At 48.8% G+C, this 24,035-nt stretch overlaps 1 protein-coding gene across 1 annotated transcript in view; it reads right to left on the bottom strand.

The window, feature by feature from the left end:
* The window catches only part of SLC7A6 (solute carrier family 7 member 6), a 310,477-nt gene that overhangs the window by 96,603 nt on the left and 189,839 nt on the right, over positions 1-24,035 (bottom strand). Inside the window, exon 7 of the mRNA XM_085637726.1 lies at positions 7,340-7,436. Within this exon, the coding sequence (XP_085493852.1) occupies positions 7,340-7,436 (97 nt within the window). The remainder of the gene's footprint in view (positions 1-7,339; positions 7,437-24,035) is intronic.

The following is a 24,035-nucleotide window of genomic DNA, read 5'->3' as shown; positions in this document are numbered from 1 at the left end:
CGTGAATAATTTGCTTGCAAACCTAGGGATCTTATTACGCACAACACTAATTCACCGGAGAGGAGGGAGGACTGAGTAATCTGCAGAAAACATATGTAGCAAACAGAAATATCATTACTTAAGGCAAGTAGCTTTCTCATAATGGATACAAGTTCCAGCAGATTCATCATTGTTAGACCGGACATCCTTGAGGTAGTCCGTCCCCAAACATTTTACCTTCACCCTTCCTGTTTTCTGAAATTAATTTTTGTTGCCATTAGAACTCTGTGCGCTTTACTAGTGCTAACCAGTACTAAAGTGCTTGTGTTTGCTCCCTAAAACATAGTCAAATTGGCTAACACCTGATTGGGCACATTTCATTTATTTATAAGACCTTAGTATATGGTACTACATGTACCCAGGGCATGTAAATTAAATGTCAGTAGTGGGCATGCAGCCACTTAAGTAGCTCTTTAGAACCTGTCAAAGGCCTGACAATGCTGCCTCTACTGCCTATTCTACCTTGCAAAATAAACCTTTTGCCAAGCCTAAACCTTCCTTTTTAGTACATATAAGTCACCTCTAAGGTAGGACAGGGCAGGGTGCAATGTACTTACAAAAATAAGACATCTGTTTTTAAGTTTTAAATGTTCTGGTAGTGAAAAACTAAAATACATTCACACCTCTAGTGAGTGAGCATAAAGTACTCAGGAGGATCTTTTGGCTAAGGTTTAGCAGAGGTGGTACAGAGGATGACCCATTACACAAAATGGTGCATTTGATTACCATCTTGCCCTCTTTGGGCACAAAGAGTTGATCACCCAATTTGTCCTGTTGAGTGCAATGTTGTAGTAGAAAACCACATGCCTGGGGTTTTGTCTATGCAGTCGCTCTTCCTACATGGTTGGAGGAGGAGTAGTAGGGAAGGAAGATGGAAGAATAACAGACAGTCCTATATGAAAAGCAGATACCATCTTGGGAAGGAAAGTTGGAAAGATACGAGGGACTAACGTATATGTACAAAAAGTGAAAGATGGAAGAACTGAGAGGCCTGAAGTTCTCTGATCCTATGGGCTGACATTGCCACAAATGGTATTGTCTTTACAGAGAGGAGTAAAATCCGACAACTGTGCATTAGCTAGAAAAGGGATTCCATGTGCAAAGCCAAAATATCAAATCCCGCTGAAGAAAAAATTAACAGAATGGGAGTAAACAAGTAGACCTTTTAGGAAACAAGTCACTAGTGGAGATTTAAACAAGGATGGCTGGCCAAGAAGATACGCAAAGTGGGCTAGGTAGTCTAATTACTTTTAACCGTAGCCCTTGCCAGACCCTGTTAGGCAAGAGACAGAGCAAATTTCAGGATCCCAGCAAACCAAGACTGAAAAGAATTCACACCTTCACACTATTCAACAAATTTGTACAAGTGAAGCACAAACTGATTTTGTAGCAGGTTTTCCAGCAGCAAAGAGAATGCCTATAACTTCATCGGGAAGATAAAAGTACCCTAACTGTCACAGCTCAAACTGCACACATGCAGCATTCAAAGATTGAGGGTGGAGGACCTGACAATTCAGCTGCAAAAACCGGATCATCCTGTGTGCTAGAGAGGAAGTGTTGGCCAACTACTGTCTGCCACTGATTGACATACTAGATCCTCCTAATCCATTTTGGGATGATTAGGATCAGCTGTGTCCAATCCTACAGCACCTTAAGGAGGACTTGACTCTCAACAGAATCACTGGAAACTGTACAGCCAAGACTAACTGAACCTGAATGCACCCCCAGCACCCATTAGCAGTGAATTTGATGGAACAAAACTCAGGAAACTTCCTGTTGTAGAACCTCACCGTCATCACTTTTGGCTGCAGTTTTCACTAGTTATCTTCCACCAAGATACAACTTGGAACATCTGCTGTCGCGCTGAAGAAACCTATAGAGTGACCCATTATCAAGAAAAATTATTATTGTGCTGTGCATACCCCCAGCTCTCTTGCCTGGGTGAGAAGGACTCGACCTGCATCTCTGGAACCCAGAGTGACTCCAAGGGCTAGTTGGCTGGCCTCCTGATCTGAAGTCTCAGGGACATAACAGGGTTCCAACAACCTTGCACCTGCACCTGGGTACCCTGCCAAGTGCTGCCCGCCCCCCCAGTTCTGAACCCTTGGAAATGGACTTAAGGTGCTCTGCCAGCCTCTGTGGATCCAGCGGAACAGACGCAGCTCTTCTGTTGCACGGTGCAAGCAAAAGCAGAATCGAAGTATCTCAGCTGCTGCGTGGATTGGACTAGTTGCAAAGACCCGCAACGCCCTCGGATGACCAATGGGCAATGTATCATCAGCACAAGCACTCCCATTCCTCGTTGACGGCAGCCTAGATGACGACGCTGGACTCCACATTGCAGCCTCACAGCTACTTGGAACTGACACGCAGCCCCGACTGCGCGCTTTATCCTCAACGCCAGACTTCGCAACGCAAGACCTGTCGAGAGGATCTACGATGATGAAAACACAGGCCTCCACATTGCAGCCTCACAGCTACTTGGAACTGACACGCAGCCCCGACTGCGTGCTTTATCATCAACGCCAGACTTCGCAACGCAAGACCTGTCGAGAGGATCTACGATGATGAAAACACAGGCCTCCACAGTGCAGCCTTTCCGCATGTCAGAACCAAAGCATTGCATCTTCCACATTGAACCTCGCAACGCTCAGCAAACCAGGATTTAAGATACTCTGTTTAGCGGGCCTAACTGGGTCCCTGTAGCCGGCCTGCTCTCAGTCGCAGTTGTCCTGAACTTGTATCTTTGTCCTGGACTGGTGTAACCAGATATCCACAGTAGGCGCTTTGTGCTTTTTAGTGCGGTTTTGACTCAAATTTTGCATATCTCCGGTTCTGGAATTTTGTCATTTTGGTCTTGTTTTATTTATTAAGTAAAGTTATATTTTCCTAACTTGGTGTGGAATCCTTTCTGTGTGGTGTTTGCACTTTAAAACTGTTTGAAGAAGCATTGTATAAATACTTTACACACTGCCTCTAAGCTACGCCTGAATGTTCTGTGGCAAGCTACCAGATTTCACATTTCTTCTAGAATGATAAGCAACACCAGTGGCAATGTTTCTTAGAATTCTAACAGAAATGCGGTAGCAAATCAGACTCCTGCTCTGCTGCCTGATGGTGATAGAGGACACTTGCTCAGGCAAGGGCGCCAAACATGACAGGTAGTCCGGTTTCTTGTGACACATGCGCTAATGTGCATGTGTCACATAATTGCTCAATAGCCTATGGAAACACGGACTGACATGGTGCCAGCCCTGTGAGTCAATATGTGGAGGTCCTTTGCGACCTCCTACAAATGGTGTGAGGCAGAGTCATGTTTTAAAGCAGCCCCAGAACCGGATAGTTTAAGCCCTGTCATTCCCGAGGCTGCTTATATCGTAATCTGCAACATAACAACTCCCCCTTTCCCAAGTCGTCACTGAATGGGGTGGAGGTATCAAGCATTACTGACCCACCCATCCTTGTGACAATGTTGGGAAGGGAGGGGTTATTTATTAATTTTTAAAAAACATGTTTTACAACCTAAGCAACGTATTACAATAATCACAGCACGTTGTATTGTGCTGTGATTACTGTAGGAATGCTACATTTGGAATACACAAATAATGCGTTTTGACTATTATGACATGACGCCACAGAGTCATAAGACAACTCATGACCCTGTGACATAACATCTCGCGCAGCATGCTGCAAACGTAATACACTGCGCAGGCTTCTACTCTGTGTATTCTATTTTACAGCATTTCTGTAAGAGTGGATTTTTCCACTCACTTTCCTCTCTGTGTGCAGTGTTGTTGGGAATCCTCATTGGACACCCCTCTGCAGCGACAGGCAGCACACCAACCCTGGCCTCATCGCACCATCCCGCAGGACAGCCTGGTGAGGTAAGTATACATTTGTATATATCTTATTTTACTGATCTTTCTTTCTTTCAGTCTTTAAACACATTCAAAATGCAACCGCTACAAAAAGATAGCGGGTTTCATTTAATAGTCTGTGATGTTGTGAGGTACTGACTTCCTGCATATTCAAATGCCTGAAGCCGAAATACAGAAGGTATTAAAAACGAAATACATTAGCCTGGGATCCTTCTAGAGTAGGTTGTGATTAAAGCTAGTTCTAGACATTATGGGGCTTTTTCCAAATTTAGGTAGGGTGCAGGTATATTCTACTGCTAATCTATTATCGCATTACGTGGTTTGTGGCATGCATTTTCAATTTGATTATTACGTTATTGTTTGAATCCTTAACAGAAGTGATTTGGAAGTAGGCATACCAGAATTTTTGTCACTGATGAAGCTCATATCAAGGGAAATTTTTGGGAGTAGATGGCCAGCAAAGACAAGACTGTGCATTGTGTGATTAGGGAATTTCTTCAGTTTTTTTTTTACGGTGAGTGAAGTGCTGTAAAAGACAGGCATACAGCACATTGGTCCGGTTTTATTCCAAGCCCCCTTCTGATGTTTTAACAGAAGTTTCTCAAATTATTGTAACAGGAGTTTCTCAATCCTTGACTGGGACAGAAGCCGGTATCACATTGTTACTGTTGCCGAAACAAAATTGTCACTGCTATGGTTGAAAGAGAGAACGTGAATGATAACAGGGACAAAGTTACAACGAGATTGAATGTGCGGTATTCCTATTTAGTGTGCCAAACTGGGAATCCGGAAAATACATTATATAGATTCTTTTGTGAACTGGATTGCTAATGTGAAAAAAAAAGGTTACTCTTTTGGGAATGATCAGTAACAAAGTATGGCAAGACCTACAAACTATCAGAGGCACTGTGAGCGCAGAAAATCAAAGAAACTGACCAGTAAAGCATTAGAATGTATATGGAGCTGGTGGCGCAGGAATTTTCAAACTAGATGGTTGGTTGAGTGACTATAACAAATGATTATATTATTCTTCAGTGATTCTGTTTTTCATGTTGCTTTGTAAGGGGAGATGGTTTGTCAGAAATTTCTTGGGGTGGATGGCATTGAAATGCGGGTAATGGACTTTGGTGTAATTGAAGCATCTGGACTCCAGGGGTGGTAGTTGGTAAGCATATTCAGAAATAAAACAATAGATGTCTGTTTTTTCAAAGCTCTACAAAAACATATCATGTTTCATTTAATAGACTATAATGTTGCTCTGGCCATACAGCACATATATAGAAGATACAGAGATCACCACAACTGTCTTGCCACTTAGTGTACTAATGGCACTGTCATCAAGGTGAGGGCAGGGGCAGAATGATTCTAAGTTCATGTTTAAACACTATCACTATTAATAAATGCTTCTCAGTGCGGTGCTATAATGTGACATGATAATGTCAAAGCTTCTACGTGTTACAGAAATACACTTTGAAATTTGTAAGCGTGTGCACCTTCCACCTTTGTAGTCCTGTCAAGACCAACGCATCAGGGTCAGACTAGTGCTGACATCTACATCACCACAGAAGAATGGATTATTAATGCAAACTATAGCTGCCCTGGACCCTGACCACCTGGTGTGTTGTATGAAGAGCTCATTTAAGCAGCAAGCGAGCGTCAGTAAGTAGGCTGTGTAGAGTGTGCAGCTTGCCCCACTTATTTACTTGGCAGTTGTTGGCACTATTTCAAGCACAGTGTTTACTTACTTATTTTTTTTTTTTAACAAAACTTCCTTGCTCATAAATGCAAAGTTTTTGCTGACTTGCGTAAAATTTAATGTTTGATTCAAATGGATATTTCTTATACTTGTAGCCATTTAATATATCATGAAGATTACTATGCAATAAACGTTAAAAAGCTGATGCAGAAAAGGAAGCAACAAGTATGCACTATATGTAAGAACAAAATTTCAAGAGTGTTTCTTTGTGAACGTTTGTCAGACTTGCTTGACAACCCAGAAATTCTATAAAATATTGAATTCATTTTTCCTTTATAAATGCCTATAAGAACTGCATTTTTGGTGCAATATCACAGATAAAATACACTATTTTTTAAAAACGTTTTCAGGGGGGGCCCCCCCAAAGCCCACCTTATTGCGCTAGCTAAATAAAATTGCTTTGTTTCTGTTTCGCACCACCACTGATGCTGCAGGGCATTATGTCACACTTTGATGAATTTTTGTGACCGACTGTTGATGCGGCTACAAAATCCAATTTGGGAAAATACGTTTTTTAGGATTGATGACTCTATGCCTTTTATTAAGGTAAAGGGTGGCTTTTGAAATGGGTTACGGGAAGGCTCAAAAGTCGGGGATAGGGACTATGTCATGAGGAAGAACTCAGTTGACCATTCTTTTGGGAATTACTCAGTTGACCAGTCTAATGGGAATTTGAGTTGTGCAGAGATGTTTCCCCATCTGTACCAGGTTCAGGATAAACTACTACAGTAAACAATCTATTTATTCTGGAGAGGAATAGACCCTAGTTCAAGAATCTTTGTTTTAAGAAAAGAATCTTGGAGAATAGGAGGGTGTTTCTGTGATCTACAAATGAAAGATTCTTTAATTCATCTCCTTCTAGAATGTTTTCTATTTTATGTGAAAGAAAAGGGATTTTTTTGCCAATTTTTAGGATGTATGGCAATAGATCACATCGTTGATGCAGGAGCCACTTTACGCTCAATTAAATCTCTAGACATATAATTCACAATTTCAAAATATATCTTGTTGACACAAACAAAGCAGTTTTAATAACATTGCAGCTCTCTTGGGATAATTTGATAAATGCCAGTTCATTGCACAATATTAAAATTATGGATAAATGTAAAATGGCTAACTGGACAAATGAATTATGGGTCGAAGTGCATGTTTCTCAGAATATCACATGGTTTTGAGAAGATTTCAATTGTTTTGTGTGTTTTAACAAAGATTAAAACAAAAATTGTGTATCATTTATGTGCTGAATTAACGCACTGATTTCATTTTTTTTTCTATAAAAATAATTATTTGAAATAAAACTTTATAGCAGTTATTATAGACTTCAACATTGTAAATGCCTTATTTTCAGGACCATGGAGTTGCACAGCTGTCTATTAATATATTGAACTCGAGTAGTGTATTTGTATGGGTCCTTAGTTCTCTTATAGTCATTGTGAAGCTCAACTCCAAACAGGGATTAAAACAGAAAACCATGCAAGTGTTACTAGTCCTCATACTGTTGGCAGTGCTCTTTTCGCATTATGCATCGCTCACACTGAAGCACAACTTTGATGGCTGTTATGTTTTCAGAAGTATCACCCACTGGCAATACACTGTAGTATTGATAGAAACTGTATATTCTAAATACATAATTTACAACCAGGTCGGTAAATAACAGCATACTTACATTGAAGAGAAGGGCTGGGATAGGAGTGAACCTCTCCAGATGGATCAAAGACAGTAAATCTGGAAGGTGACCTTCACGGGCACCCACAAAAAACAGTCTGAAAGAAACCACAGAGAAAAGCCATTACTCTTCGCAAGGTGAAATATGCGGTCTCTCAATTGGTTGATATGTCCCATCTTGCTTTGCACTGTACACATCAATCATCAATTAAAAAGGAGCATGAATAGCCTACACTTTCTGAAATCAGTACAATGTGTCTCAAATGTTATAATTTTAATTTCAACATTTTAGTTGTTTAACAGTGCTATTATCAGGCTTACAAAACATCACTGCATGCAACTAGAGCACAAATGGAGGACAAGTTGACACCACAGATAAATACATCTTCCAGTAAGCCTTAATGAACAAGATACTTACCATCAGTAACGCCTTATCTGGTACAGACTTTTTCTAGCAGAAGATTCCTTACCTTAGAATAATCCCAAAGTGCCAGACTTTATCCAGACCATTTAAGTACCCCTGAGTGCCCGTAGTGGTGTAGTTCTGCTACGCGTTGTATCGACAACGCCATTCGCACCGGAAGTGATGAGCACGGAGCCTAGATACGCTCCACCCGAGCATGCTCACATAAGTTTCTTTTAGCTGCTATTCATGCCAGGAGCACTGAGCCACGAAGAACACTGACCACTGGTGTGGAAAATTACAGTACCGAAAGGGTAACATCCCCGTCCCTAGTAATCAGTTCACATAGCAAGGAGGAACGGTGGGTTGGTAAGTAATCTGCGGCTAGACACAGTCTCTACCAAATAAGGTGTTACCGAAGGTAAGTAACGTGTTCATATGGCAGAGACTTCTAGCAGCAGATTCCTGACCTTAGAACAGATTCCCAAGCAATACCATCCCCGGAAGGGGGTCTGCAAACTAATGTCATATGAGGAAGTCAAGCAGGACCGAATAGGCAAAATGCTCAACTCAGGGGATCTGGCTGTCCATACAGTAGCACTTTGTGAACATGTGCAAGGAGGTCCACATCGCTGCCTGGCAGATGTCCAGGACTGGAACTCCACATGCTAACGCAGTGGTTGCAGCTTTTGCTCTGGTAGAGTGAGCACGCAAACCCTAAGTGGGTTGCTTTTTAGCCAAAACTTAGTAGATTTTGATACAGAGCACGATCCATCTGGAGATGGGCTGCTTCTGCCGGGCTAGTCCTTTTTTCTGTCCGACAAACCCTACGAAGAGTTGGTTGTCTGCTGCTGACCCAATCTCAGTTTGTAAGCCGCCACTGCAGGTCTTTTGCAGTTCCCTCCGAGATATGGACCTTGTTGGAGAGATTCCCGATGCTGCGTCCACTGGAACTTCAGGTCCCACTGCAAAGCCCGCATATGCCAGCAGGCACGTGTCACTAATAGAAAGAAGGAGGCAGTGAGGCCAAGTAGCTTCAGAGTCAGTTTCACCAAAATCCAGGATAGAGGCTGAAACATCGGTATCACAGCCTTAATACCCTGGACCTGCTGTTCGTGTGGTTAAGCTGGAAACTGCACAGTGTTCAGTCTGGTGTGACTTCGGCATGTTGATATTGCCGTAGTCTGGAGGTGGGAGATGACAACCTGGGGCGAGAAAGCCTTCAACAGCCAGTCGTCGAGATAGGGAAGACTGGCACCCATGCTCTCCGCAAATGAGTTGCAACCTGTCCCATCACCTTGTTGAACACTTGAGGGGTGCTGGTAAGACCTAAGGGGAGCACTGCGAACTGAAAGTGCTTGTGGCCTACTGTGAACCACAGGTAACGCCGATGGGCAGATAGAACGAGGATATGAAAGTATGCGTCCTGTAAAGCCAACACTATCATTCAGTCTCTTGGGTCGAGAGCAGACGGGATCTGAGCTAGCGTGAGCATTCTAAACTTCTTTCTGAGGAAGAAATTGAGAGGGCGCAGGCCTAGGATAAGATGAAGGCCTTCATCTCTTTTGGGCAACAAAAAGTAGTGGAAAGAACAACCAGGACCTACTTCTGGCATCAGCACCCTCTCTATGGCTTCCTTGGCCAAGAGACCGTCACTTCCTGGCGGAATAGAGAAGTGATCCTCCATCAGCCTGTCGCAAGTTGGTGGCATGGGGAGGGCTTGTTATGAAGTAGAGTGAGTAGCCCCCTTGGACGATCCGCAAAACCCACCTGTCCGATGTTATGGACTGTCAGTGGGACAGGTGATGGTTGTTCTGATGGAGAAACTACCGGCTGAAGCATTTCTGTCAAGACATTTGTCTTGACGGCCATCAAGGGCAAGCGGAGGTCTAGGACCTCGGCCGCCCTCCTCACCACTATTGAAAAGGATGCTCACTCCTTCGTAGCCATGGTAGGAAGAAAGTATGCCAGTATCTGAAGAAGTGTCCAGTCCACTGGCTTCACCCAGATCCTCAAACCAGCCCAAGGTGTCATAAGGCTGGTATTCCTCAGGTTCCAGTGACCCCCTCCTACTCCCTTCCGAGTCCTAGTCCATAAGAATAGGGCTAAGTGTCCGGCCTAAAAGGCATGGCTCCAGTTGGCGCCCGAATCGGACAATGCCCTTTCAGCTGCATGCCGGAGTCAGGGATTCGAAGGGGGGGGCCTTCCTCTCGACCGGGACATTGATCATCGCTCAGTCGCACATTGAGCTGCCAGGAGCTTGAGGGATCACTCCCTAAAGCCCTTCTGGTGCATGGTGCGGCAATCGGGGAAGGCATTAGAGTTGTGGTCGAGTTCAAGAAATCAGAGGCATACAAGGTGCGGGTCAGTCACCGATATGAATTAGGGCCTGAAGCCAGCCTTCCTTGGTTACATCGTGCTAACGTGGAGGAAACACCTCAAAAAGACTTCAATAAAGGTTGAAAAAAGTGAAGCTAAAAACGCATAAGAGGTAGCCCATCCTGAATCTGCGCTGATTGGAGCGGAAAGAAAAGAACCAACGTCAGCATACTGTGGTGGCACATATATGGGCGCCACACAAGTCACCTCCGGCGCAGATGCTGCAGTCATGCAGAGCGGAGCAACGGCACCTACCAGCGCACTGAGGTACTGCTCACGGAAACATTTCCGGATCCAATCTGACACATGGGGATAATTCTAAGCTACGGAAGCTGTGGCTAGAAGTCTCTATCAGATATGCTACCACCAGCAGCTCAGGAAAACCAAGTGAGCTGCTCTTTCAGAGGGCATTGACGCAGCACTAACAGGAGCAAGGAAATCTTCGCCATCAAAGATTTCACCACGCCTCCAGAAACATCACCCCCTCCAATACCTTTGCAACAAACTCTCTGAATTCTTCCGTTACAAAATCACTTCATATACTGAAAATTCAACCATCAATTGGACACTGTCACCGTTGCAACGCAACTTCCCTTCATGGTTGATGAACGAGCCCAAACCTCGTGGCCTGTCCTCACCACCGTATACATCGGTGTTACCATGAATATCATCCACTACAAGGCTCCATTGAACCCTTACCCCACCACGTCTTCCCTAAAGGACTCCTACTGATAAGCGAAGGACTAACATTCATCCTCAATGCCTTCATCGATTCGCCACATTCCTGGACGCCTGGAAACATGCCACAGTCATGTACCTAAAACCATCCGCCATCAGGAGGTGCCATTGATATTGTGACTGGGTTCTTATATCTACGCTGAGTCCATGAGCTAAAAACTGAATCTGGCCTGGGATAGTCCATAAGGCAGGGTGGCGGTTGAATCAAAGATTTTGTACTTCTTTTTTAAATTGGGTACCACCACTGGAAGCACAGCCAGCATCTTCATCAACTTTAGGCATGCTGTTGAGGAATCAACCTTTGAAAGATATCTATTATCTTCTGCAATGTTGTCAAACACAACAGGCAATTCCTTACAGTAACAAAGAAGTCCATCAAGTTGAGGAGGGCTGTCAGCTTTAGAGGTCTGTCGCTGATACTCATACTCCTGGACGACTTCCTGTATGGCCGGGAATATTTCAAGCATGTCAATATAAGAAAGATCCAATGCTGGAGAACTGCATGTACTCAGCGCCTAACTGTACTTGCTGAGTAATGTGCAAACTAGAAGTTTGTTGCACTGGCGCGCTTCACAATCCCACAACCAGGTAACTCCTGAACCTATGTACGGTCAGGACAATGATGGGCGTTCCTCATATCAGTCCTATCGAAGGGAATTTGGTGTTGCTCTGTACGTACAGTCCCACAACAAGATACCTTGAGCACAAAAATGGGTTTTCTGGAGTGGTTGCCAGCCTTAAAGGGAGGGTGAGAACCATAGCTAACTTTATCACCACAAAAGAACCAGAGAAATGTCATGCCACTTACTGTATTGTAACGTAATGCTGCTAAACTCAAAGTGGTACCTCTACTGTGGCATGTCACAGTCACTGCACAGAACCACCGCCACCATAGACTCCGTCCAACTGATGCACCCAACAGACTGAAAGCTTTTGTATATAGTCAGTACTCTTCTTGACTTAGTTCAACTGCTTCTTAACTACTTTCCTAATATTTGTATTTGCTGCTTATGTACACTCATTGATTTGCATGAAGAGATAACTATCTGAATAAAATGTATGTATGATTAACATATCTCTGTCACGTTTTACTTCAGTCATTATATAAAGTTTTATGCATTCATCTTATGGTGATTTTTGATTTATAACCATGTTTCACATTTTTTTTATTGGAAATTTTTATTGGCAGTTTTGATATATTTTATGTGATCCACTATAAATTTGATAAATGAACTGAGGCTATTGTGGCATGTCGCCGAATGAAGTTTATTTGAATTGATTGATTTGCATACATTTTGAGTGCATATTTCTCATATATAAACATATATTGCATTTTTTTGGTTTGCACATGCATGCTTTATGACATTTGCTTTACTATAGTGTGATAATGCATTATTTATTCATATATGTATTAAATGATATATTATGCTTTACAAAATCAAGTGAAGGTGCAACAAGATTAACATGATAATTCTTGTATTTGACATCTTTCGACGTGAGGCCTGTATTTAAGGTTGGTATAGACAAGTATAAGGCAGAGAGGAAGATCTTAGGCTTCTAGGGAGACTTGGTCTGAGAAAGCACAGATGTAACAAACATCTTTTGTGAAGGCCACAGGCAGACATCTCAGAACCACCCTGGCATTGTTGGCTTGCTGGGTGTGCCATAATGGAACTTGTGTTCTGCTAAGTGATGTGGGTGAGACGCCATTTTAATAACTCGTACAGACCTCTTTCTGGTGCTAAAACAGCTTGGCTAGAGGCAAGATGGGAGGGGTTGAAGAACAGTGATTGGTTCAAATTTTTCATGCAAGTAAATTCTGAAAAAAGCTATGTTTCAATTATTTGTAACATTTTGTTTATTAATACCTTTCTTTGCCAGTACTTTGTTCATCTTTATAGTTACAACTATAAACATTATTTACACTAGGACAGAAGAACAAGTTACTTACCTTCGGTAACGATGTATCTGTAAGAAACATTAGTTAGTTAGATTCCTCACCTTAGAATATCTCCAGGCGTCAGACTGGATCCGGAAGATTTTTCGTCAGCAATACCCCTTGCGCGTCGCTAGGCGTCGTCTGCGGCTCCGCGTCCGTCGTCGTGCGCCGGAATGACGTCGTCGGAGTACTTAGTCGCCGCCCTCGCGCGCTGACGTCAGTTCTTGTACATAGCTTTCCGCGCCAGGAACGCAGAGCCATGCAAAGACCGTCACTGGTGCCAAAAAAAAAATCTAGGGGCCTGAAAAGGATAACCTTAACCCTAGATGTCAGTTCGCAGAACGGGGAGGATGGGTGGGTCGGTGAGGAATCTAACTAACTAATGTTTCTTACAGATACATCGTTACCGAAGATAAGTAACTTGTTCATCTGAAAGAAACACGTTAGTTAGATTCCTCACCTTAGAATAGATACCCAAGCAATACCATCCCCGGTGGTGGGTCTGCGAACCAAGATCACACCAGAAAGTCCTGGAGGACAGAACGGCCAAAGAAGCCATCCCTCCGGACTTGGCTGTCAAGGCAGTAATGCCTGGCAAACGTGTGCAGCGAAGCCCACGTCGCCGCCTGACAGATGTCCTGCAAAGGGACTCCCCATCCCAAAGCAGTAGTAGCCGCTGTGGCCCGAGTAGAATGGGCGCGCAGCCCAACAGGAGGGTCCTTTTTTGCCAAGGAGTAACAAATTTTGATGCACAAAACGACCCACCGAGAGATGGTCCGTTTGTGTACAGCTTTCCCCTTCTTAGCACCCACGTATCCAACGAAAAGTTGGTAGTCCACCCGGAACTGCTTCGTGCGGTCCAAATAAAAGGAGAGCGCACGTTTTGGGTCCAGACGGTGGAGCCTCTCTTCCTCTTTGGAAGGATGCGGAGGCGGAAAGAAGGTGGGCAAGGTGACAGACTGCCCAAGATGAAATGGAGTCACTACTTTCGGAAGAAAGGAGGGACGAGGCCGAAGGACAACCTTGTCCGGATGAACAGACAGAAAAGGAGGCTTTGAAGATAAAGCCTGGAGCTCACTCACCCGTCTAGCCGAGGTGATGGCTACCAGAAAGGCAGTCTTAAGAGTCAGAAGACGAAGAGGACAATTGTGAAGAGGCTCGAAGGGAGCGCACATCAGGAATGTCAAGACCAGATTCAAGTCCCACTGAGGCATTACAAAAGGAACAGGAGGGAACGTGTGAGTAATGCCTTTTAGAAAGCGTGTAACCACAGGGGACTTGAAAAGAGAAGGCTGATCAGGAAGCCGCAAGAAGGCAGAGATGGCAGCAAGATAACCTTTCAGGGTGCCCAGGGCAGAGCCCTGCCGGGCCAGAGAAAGAAGAAAGAGGAGAACCTCAGAAAGAGGGGCGGAAAGGGGATCCACAGCCTTTGCTGTGCACCATGCCACAAATTTGTTCCACCGGCAGGCGTATACCGTCTTTGTGGAGGGACGCCTGGCTGCCAGAATGATATCACAGACTTCAGGAGGCAAGTCAAATGGCATCAACTGCCGCCGCTCAATCTCCACGCATGGAGGTGGAGGCTGGACAGGTTCGGGTGGAGGACCGTCCCCTGCTGCTGCGACAGAAGATCCTCCCGAAGGGGCAGACGTATCGGGGGATCGGTCAACATACTGAGTAGCTCGGGATACCAGTATCTTCGTGCCCAATCCGGAGCCACCAAGATGACTTGGGCCCGGTTGTGCCTGATCTTCTTCAGCACTCTGGGCAGAAGTGGTATAGGCGGAAAGGCGTACAACAGACCGCAACTCCACTCGTGACGAAAAGCGTCGCCGAGCGAGTGCCGCCTTGGAAATTCCAACGCGCAGAACTGCTGACATTGCGCGTTCTCTTCGGTGGCGAATAGATCTAACCAAGGCTCTCCCCACTGCTGAAAGAGACCTTGCGCCACTTCGGAGTTCAGACGCCATTCGTGATCCATCATGCACCGGCGGCTGAGTTCGTCTGCTCTGGCGTTCAGAGAGCCCGCCAGATGTTGAACCACTAGGGTGACGCCCTGGTGTTCCAGCCACGCCCAGAGGCGCAGAGCCTCCTGACAAAGGGTCCACGACCCCACCCCGCCCTGTTTGTTGCAATACCACATGGCGGTGGTGTTGTCCGTGAACACCTGCACGACACTGCCCCTGACAGAGGGAAGGAAGGCTTTCAGTGCAAGTCGGATCGCTCTCAACTCCAACAGGTTGATGTGGAGACGAGACTCCGCCGGAGACCAGAGGCCTCTGATCTCCGCCTCTCCCATATGGCCACCCCATCCCAGGAGGGACGCATCCGTCACTACGACATGCTCCGGTTGGGGAAGGGAGAGGCTCCTGCCCATGACCCAATCGCGGTCCGTGAGCCACCACTGCAACTGCTGTGCAGTGCCCTCCGAGATCAAGACATGGTCGGACAGGTTGCCGTGATGCTGGGCCCACTGAAACTTCAGGTCCCACTGCAGAGCCCGCATGCGCCGCCTGGCGTGATGCACTAGTAGGATGCAGGAGGCCATCAGCCCCAGAAGCCGCAACACTAGCCTGACCGAAACCCAGGATAGAGGCCGAAAGATGGGAATCAGGGCCTGTATATCCCGGACCCGCTGTTCCGGTGGATAGACCCGGAACTGCGCCGAATCGAGAACCGCTCCGATGAAGAGGAGCTTCTGAGAGGGACTCAGGTGGGACTTCGGCACGTTGATGGAAAATCCCAGCAAATGCAGGAGATCCGCCGTAGTCTGGAGGTGGGAGACGACTGCCCGGGGCGAGCCCGCCTTCAACAACCAGTCGTCGAGATAGGGGAAGACTGGAACCCCTGATCTGCGCAGATGAGCTGCGACCACCGCCATCACTTTCGTGAACACCCGAGGGGCACTGGTGAGGCCGAAGGGGAGCACGGTAAACTGCAAGTGCTCTTGGCCCACCGTGAACCGCAGGTAACGCCGGTGGGCCGGCAGGACAGGGATGTGGAAATATGCGTCCTGCAAGTCCAACGCTACCATCCAGTCTCCGGGGTCTAGGGCAGCTAGAACCTGAGCCAAAGTCAACATCTTGAACCTTTCCTTCCGGAGGAAGCCATTGACGTTCCGAAGGTCCAAGATAGGGCGTAGGCCCCCTTTGCCCTTCTTGGGAACCAGAAAGTAGTGGGAATAACAACCACGACCTACTTCTGGACTCGGAACGCGCTCGACGGCCCCCTTGGCCAAGAGGGCGGAAACCTCCTCGTGGAGAAGATGCAAATGATCCCCCGAGATACGGTGGTGCTGCGGTGGCATGGCTGGAGGGGTCGTCTCGAAGGGGAGGGAGTAGCCCCTTCGGACGATTTGCAGCACCCACCTGTCCGATGTGATGGACCGCCAGTGGAGCAGGTGATGGCGAACTCTGCCGCCCACTGGCGTGGAATGGGCCTGAAAGCTCGGACTAGGAAGGCTTTGAGGCGGATGCTGCCGGGGTGGATGTGGGCTGACCTAGTCGTCCTCCAGATCCGCCTCGGCGGAAACCACGTCCGCGACCGCGCGCAGGTTGGTTCTGCGGCTGGTGGCTAGGCGCACGTGAGGAGGCACCCCTTCCTTGGCCACGAAAGGGGCGAAAAGCGGAAGATTGCGACCGTGGGGCCGAGAGGCCCAAGGACTTGGCCGTAGCCCGGGAGTCCTTAAAGCGGTTCAGCGCACTGTCCGCCTTCTCGCCAAACAGGCGAGTGCCATCAAACGGCATGTCCATGAGAGTGCTCTGGACATCGCCGGAAAACGACGTGGACCGCAGCCAGGCGTGAAGTCGAAGCGCCACTGTGGTGGAAATGGCCCTACCCAGCGAGTCCGTGGTGTCAAGCCCACAACGTATAGCATGTCGCGCGGCATCCCTCCCATCGGCCAGAGCCTGGGTAAGTCGTGTCTGGACCTCCTCCGGACACAGGGGCAGCGCGTCCTCCACCGCATCCCACAGAGAGTGGGAATAACGGTCCAAGAGACAAGCGGTGTTCAAAGACCGCAGGCCCAAACTAAGGGAAGAGAACAGTTTCTTGCCAAACTGCTCCAGTCTCTTGGAATCCCGATCCGGCGGGGCGGTCGGGAAAGAGGATTGGGAGGTGGAGGCCTGGATAACCAGGCTCTCAGGGGTAGGGTGTTGGGACAGAAAACTGGGGTCGCCCGGAGCAGGGCGGTGGCGCCTGGCAACGTTCCTGTCCACAGGAGGAACTGTGGAGGGCTTGGACCAGGTGCCCTGTAGAACGTCAGTGAGGGCCTCATTGAATGGCAGCAGAGGCTCAGTGGAGCTTGCTGCAGACTGAAGCACCTCAGTGAGGACGTTCGTCCTCACAGCCACGGCAGGCAGCTCGAGCCCAAGGGCTCCGGCCGCCTTGCGCAGCACCACGGAGAAAGCAGCACCCTCCTCCGAAGCCACAGTAGGAGGAGAGATGAATCCAGTGTCTGGCGAGGTATCCAGACCACTGGCCTCCCCCAGTTCATCTGCCCAGTCCTGGGACAGTTGGGCCTGAGCGTCCATAGGATCCTCGGATCCCTCCCAGTAGTCCCCAGCATCCGACTCCTGGTGTAGAGGAGAAAGTAACGGAGCCGGGCGGTAGACAAAATGTGTCTCTAGCGGCGTCGATCTCGGCGTCCAGCGACGCCGGACCGGCGCCGGGCCCGGAGTGGGACTGAACTGGGGCACGACGTCGAGCGGAGTCGACGTCGGCGTCGGGGGTGGAACCGGAGTCGACGCCGGTGGAGGAGGCGTGACAAGGTCGACCGGCGCCGACGGGGACTCGAGAACGGGTCCCTCGGGCGCTTGCGGCGTTGAGGCCGGAGCTGTCAACGGCGCCGGGGCCGGAGCCGCCGGCAGGCAAGGCAGCCCAGTCGGGTCCGCGGGGCCCGAAGGCGCACCAGCGGGCGCCGACGGCGGAGCCAGGTTCCTCATGGCCGAGAGGAAGGCACTGACTTCCGCCGGCGTCGCGTTAGTCCCAGGGACCGGAGGTTATGGGGACGGACGCGGCGCCTGCGGCTCCGCTGGAGCCGCGGGGGTGGAACCACCCTGACCCTCGACCGAGTCGCGCGACCGGCGAGGGGAGTCCGAAGAGCGATGTCGCCTCTTGGACTTCTTGGAATGCTTCGACTTACCCGAAGACTTTGATCCCGACGACCGATGGTGACGTCGGCTGCGGCTCCGCGACCGATCCTTGGACCTTCTCCTGGACCGGGATCGAGAGGGGCGCGGAGCCGAGTGGCGAATCTCGAGAAGCTTACGGGACCGCTCCCGTCTAGCCTTCGAGGTCAGGGCCCTACAGTCCGAGCACGACTCCGCGTCGTGGTCGAGGCCCAAGCAGTACAGGCACCGGCGGTGATGGTCCGTAACCGACATCAATCGGCTACAGTCCGAACAGGCTTTAAACCCAGGCATCCTACCGGCACCGGTGTCGATTGACAAGATCAATAAGGATCAAAAAGTTAGTCAAAAATTGACTAAAGGGGTAGCTCTCCCGGATCTGCTCTTACTGGCGCGGAAAAAAGAAGAACTGACGTCAGCGCGCGAGGGCGGCGTCTAAGTACTCCGACGACGTCATTCCGGCGCACGACGCCGACGACGGACGCGGAGCCGCAGACGACGCCTAGCGACGCGCAAGGGGTATTGCTGACGAAAAATCTTCCGGATCCAGTCTGACGCCTGGGGATATTCTAAGGTGAGGAATCTAACTAACGTGTTTCTTTCAGATCGTTGATTGTAATAAAATCATAAAATGCATTCCTCGTGTGTATTCTTGAATGTGTCAACACATGAAGAATTAAGATTTGGAACCCACTAACAACAAATAACTGTGGGAGTCTCATAGTACTGATTGTTGATCAGAACACACTATCCTCATGTAATGTTTAGGTGGTTCATCGGTTACAGCCCAGCAGGTTTACTGTTTCAAGTTCATAAGTTGGTATCAAGCCTGCACTGTCACCAGATCTAAAAACAACAAAAAAGCTAATGCTGGGTCATATTTTGTATGGAAATTATAACAAATAATTTCCCATTTCATGGGTATCACTTTGTGAAAGGGTTGGAGTGGGTCTTTCAGGTTTAAGTACATTCAGCTGCAGAGCCGGGCCCAAACCCTGACAAGCCCCATAGGTAGCGGTAACATTTTGGAACATCAGTTAGTGGCAAGACCAGTTGGGAGGAAGGAGGTTTCTTTCTGGTACTGGACCATCGAGGAGGCTGTAGACGGAGAATTCAAACTGGCCAAAGAATTGTGGGGGGATCCTTTACCAAATGAACAGTGGGAGTATTTGTTGCAAACCTCGTTTAAGATCTTATTTGCCATTGTAAAACCAGCCTGGCTTAAGAGGAACCACTTTTTCACCGCACACAGGGCCTACACCTATCTCTGCTGAGGTTGACTAAAGTGTCGAGGGGGCCTACAGTCAGCTGTAGAAAATGCGGACTGGCAGGAGCCTCAGATGTACATATGTTTAAGGACTGCCCAGCTATTGCAGATTTCTGGGAAGTAGTAGGAAATTCTGTGGCGGATATTTTAGGCCTCCCAATCCAAATAAATCTGGCCTTGATAATTTTTGGTTTATCTCAGGAAATTACAGGTTCTGCTAGATTCTTCTTTTTTATGCTATACTGTTATCTAGGAGGCAAATATGCAAAAGATGGAAAGATCCCACACACCCCTTGCACTCTGACTGACTGACCTCACTTTTTGAGACATCCAAGATGGATCTGTGTAGAACTCGGGGCAGGAAAAAGACAGCATTCTGGGATTTTTTGTTAAAATGGTCTGAGGCTTAGTCGGGTGAGATCGTTAGGGAGTTAAACAATGATTTAAGTATTTTTGAAATAATTTTTGGGTCCTATGATTATGCCTCCTTGGTACTCTTCTGACTATGTTGGTCATCTCCAGTTCCTCCGAAAGGCCAACGAATATAGTCGCCAGGCTCACCCGGGCGACTGGAAGAGTGACCTCTCCCTCTTTATTCGGGGGTTAGTGACATCCGAGCCAGTCACGGTGCCTGTAGGCAGGGCGTTGCCCTTGGTCCCAAGTCAACAGCCTACGTTTCTTCCATTATCGGGCTTTGGTACGGACAGCTCGTTTGTTCAGTGTGGTCTGAGGTGAATGAGGACAAAAAAAGAAACAAAAAAATATATATATCTTTTCCTGGAAACACCCCACTAGTAATGGCAAGGTTTCTAAAAATCAATGTTCATCTCGTGTAATTTTCCCATCATTACCTCCTCTACCTAGTCACTGACATCTCTCATATCCGGCTCACTTTCACCTCTTGCAATTGAGCACCGCCTCACTTTCCACTCACCAACACCCTGTTCTTTAACAAATCCCCCACCAATCATTTTCACCTTCATACACCTACAGACCAAAGTAACCATCATTAGCTTCTAAAATCCTGGTGGGGCTGTAGATCTGATAGTCAGCCCTTTATTTGACTGTTACTCATCCTTACCAGACCAGGCTTGGACTTACCTATAGGACAATCAGGCAGTGCCCACAGGACTAGTGTGACAGATCAGTGTGTGGCTCTGTTTTTTGGAGGTTTGTGGGCCTGTTTTATAGTCCAGTGGGCTAGTGTTTATTGTTGATTTCCCTGATATTACCACAAACCTTGCCTGCAGCAATCAAAAATGCATGCAGTCTCCTTGCAAAACACATATTCAATATGTCTTTGTAAGTTCAAAACTACCCTACTTCCAAACATGGGCCACTGTTTTAGCTATCTAATTCACTAATGGGAGGGGCACTTTTATTTGGCTGCCAGGGCCTATTTTCTGTCCCAGTCTGACACAGTATCAGCCTTTTAGAAACTATGGAGCGAAGCTACTTCTTCCAGTGCTCTATGCCCCTCACCTCTTCATGCTGTTTGCACTTACCAAAACTTGATTTAATGTAGCAGCAAAGACAATGGTTTGTAATATTTGTGCATGGTTATCATAAAGAAATAGTAAGCTGTGCGTATCATACAAGGGGAGGTTACTCATTTCACTATTTATATCACTGCTGTTGTATTAAACACGATTCAGTGCAACGCAGACCGCATGTGGTTGGAGTTTAAACCTCCCCTTTGAGGACTCATTTGACAGCAACACTAATGAAATCGCTAAATACCTTATAGCGCATTATGTTGTACATCTTGAATGCCAATTACTATCAACCAATGACTGATGAATATAGGCTGATCAATGTGTGAATGACACAATCGGTTGAGGGTGGCAGATCTTTTGACCCTTTGTTATAGATTGCACTATTTCTGTGAAAGAGCTAAAACTGGGGGGGCGTGGCCGAGCCGCGGGCTAAGATGGCCGCACGGTGTTGAAGCTCCGCCGTCGGCCCAGCACAATCGCATATGTCCCCGGCATCCTGACGCGAGTAATGGACGGCGGGCGCTGCCACTACACCTCCTGACCCCCGAGGCACGATCCGATGCCAGTTGAGCCACGATTTATACAGCGGCGGCCTGGAGGAAGATCGGACCCGGTGGCCTTCGGCTGCAAGATGGCGTCCTAGATCGGCGATCTGGAGCGGCGCTCGGAGCGGCGGCAGTCGGCGCGGAGACAGGTACCGTGAGGGGGCTACGAGGGGGGGTCTGGACACCTGGGTGCGGTACGGACGGGGTCTGCCCTGCCTCCCCCACTGCTGCGGGTACGGGGCCGGCCGGGCGCTCGGCGGTTGGCCGGCGCCGCCGGGGCGGCCTCGCTCGCTTCCGTCCCTCGGATCCCTCGCTGTTCAGACGAGCGGGGGCGAGGGGGGGAGCGGGACTGCCTGCCGGTGGTGGCGGGGGGCGGGCTGGCTCCTGGTTTGGACCGGGCGCTTGGGTCGCTCCTGCCCCGTGTCCCAGGCCCATCTCTTGGGGCGCCTTGTGCTCCGGTTGCCGGTCGGTCGGACCTCCGTGACCCTGCGCTTTAACCTCCGGCTACATGGCGGAATCTGAGGGGCCTACAAAGCTGAGAGCGGTGTGATCTCCTGCTCACGTGCCCATTGATGCTGCAGGGACGCCGCGCAGGGGTGCCCTGGTCCGGCCCAGAGGGGTGTCTCCGGCCGGCCTGACCTGCACACTGCTGCGAACTGCGCCCGAGGCCCGGTGGGGTCAGGGCGAGTTGGATACAGCGGGTGTGACTGCGACATCTGGAGACCCGCGTCGAGTGGTGGTGAACTGGGCTCCCTGGCGGATCTGGCGCCATCTCGACGAGTGGCCGACGCTGATCCATAGAGGGCGGGCTGGCTGGAGTCCAGTCGTATGTGCTGGGGCATGGGTCGTAGCGACCCGAAGCAGAAAACGCTGTCGTTTGACAAACCGGCTGAGCAAACATCGGAGAGGCCCCCTGACAAGGCAGGCCAGGGCGGGGGCATGCCCGGTGGGTCGGCGGCTCGTGCCCCATCGCCAGACTGGTTGCAAGAGATGAGAGCTGGGTTTAAATCCATTGACAGTCGCTTTGACTCCTTGGACAAGACGCTGGAGACAATGGGTGCCAAGATTCAGGCCCATGATCGGCGGCTGGAGGAGGCGGAGGCCAGGATTGCAGCCATTGAGGATGACAATGCGCAGGAAACCAAGCGCGTAGATAGGCTGGAACGCATATTGAAAGAGTGGCCATTAAGAACGAGGACCTAGAATCGCGCAGTCGCCGCAACAATGTACGTATTACTGGGGTCCCGGAGTCCACAGCGACGGGCCGGCTGGACGTGTTTGTGGAAAGCCTATTGACTGACATCTTTGGGAAGAGACTCCTTCACATCAGGCTTTGTGGTGGAGAGGGCGCATCGCTCCCTGGGGCCACGGCCTCAACCGGGGCTACCTCCTCGCCCGCTGATAGCCCGCATCATGAACTTTCGGGACCGGGACACTGCTTTGCGCCTAGCCAGGGAGAAGGGAGAAATCTCATGGCAGGGTTCAAAGCTCTCCTTCTACCCGGACTTCACCGCTATGGTTCAAGAGGCCCGACGGAAATACGCTGGAGCGAAGGCTGCGCTCCGCAATCTCGGCCTGAAGTACGGCATGCTCTACCCGGCGCGGTTGCGGGTTGAGGTTGACGGCCGGGTTAGGTTATTTGACAATCCTACTGCGATGCAGGACTTCTGTTGCGCCTACCGGCCGAATAAAAGCCCTCCACGGGGTGGCGGAGGTGGGCAGTCCCCCCCACCCAGTGGATCGGCTGCCAGCCAGGATTTGTTCACGGGCTCTGGGGTTGGGTGAGGTGGCGCCTAGGTCTGAACTGTGTTTCTCTCATCTATTGCTATATGGGGACTATGGACGATCTTTGTTACACTGTTCTACATTGCTGGGTTGATGACGGGTCGTTGCCACCCCCCCTTGGTGGAAACCGCTGGGAATCATTTTGGCCATGATGCTCCGTTTGTTAATGTTTGACTGCAACTTTCGAGTCTGTTTGGAGCTCCCTTTTTTGTTTGCAGGTGTGGGATTGCCTCCCGTTTTGGTGGTATGGCTGGGTGGGTGGAGGTGGGTTGGGGTAGGTTGCTTAGATCTCAGAAACATTGCTTGGTGTGACCTGAACTTGATGCGATATGGTTGTGATGCTGTCCCTTGGATCCCACTGCTTTGTCTGATGTTTCGATGGCTCGGGTAGGATTGACTGAGAACCCCACAAACTGATCATTAATGTCTTGGAACGTAAGGGGCCTTAATAACCCACGCAAAGGCAGACAAGTGATACATTATCTGAATAGACATCAAGTCGATGTTGCCTTCATTCAAGAGACACACTTACACTCCACTAACAACGCCCGATTTGCGGCGTCCTGGGGCGCGCACAGGTACTTTGCCAATTTTAGTAACTATGCTAGGGGTGCGGCAGTGCTGATTCACAAGAGAGTCCCGTTTCATTGCCAGCAGTTTATTGGGGATAGGGAAGGGCGCTATTGCATAGTGAGAGGGGTGATGATGGGACACGGGATCATCCTGGTGTGTGTGTACGCTCCCAACACTGATTCCCCAGACTTCTTCCACGCGCTAGCGGCCCGGCTCGCGACCATGGAGCCGGCTATGCTCATAATGGGCGGCGACTTCAACCTACTGCTAGATGTGAGTTTGGATAGTACCTCAGAGGCCGCTGACTCTAAACCGAGGGCGCGGCGCGCCCTCAGAGAACTCTGTTGCCAATTTTCCCTGATTGACATATGGCGCAAACGCAACCCAGACACCACCATCTTCACACATTTTTCAGGCCAACACAACACCTGGACTAGGATTGA

This window comes from Triturus cristatus, chromosome 12 (assembly GCF_964204655.1).
Source record: "Triturus cristatus chromosome 12, aTriCri1.1, whole genome shotgun sequence".
NCBI classification, from domain to species: Eukaryota; Metazoa; Chordata; class Amphibia; order Caudata; family Salamandridae; genus Triturus; species Triturus cristatus.
Note: the sequence above shows the minus strand (reverse complement) of the source record. Positions and strands in the feature narration are given on the sequence as shown.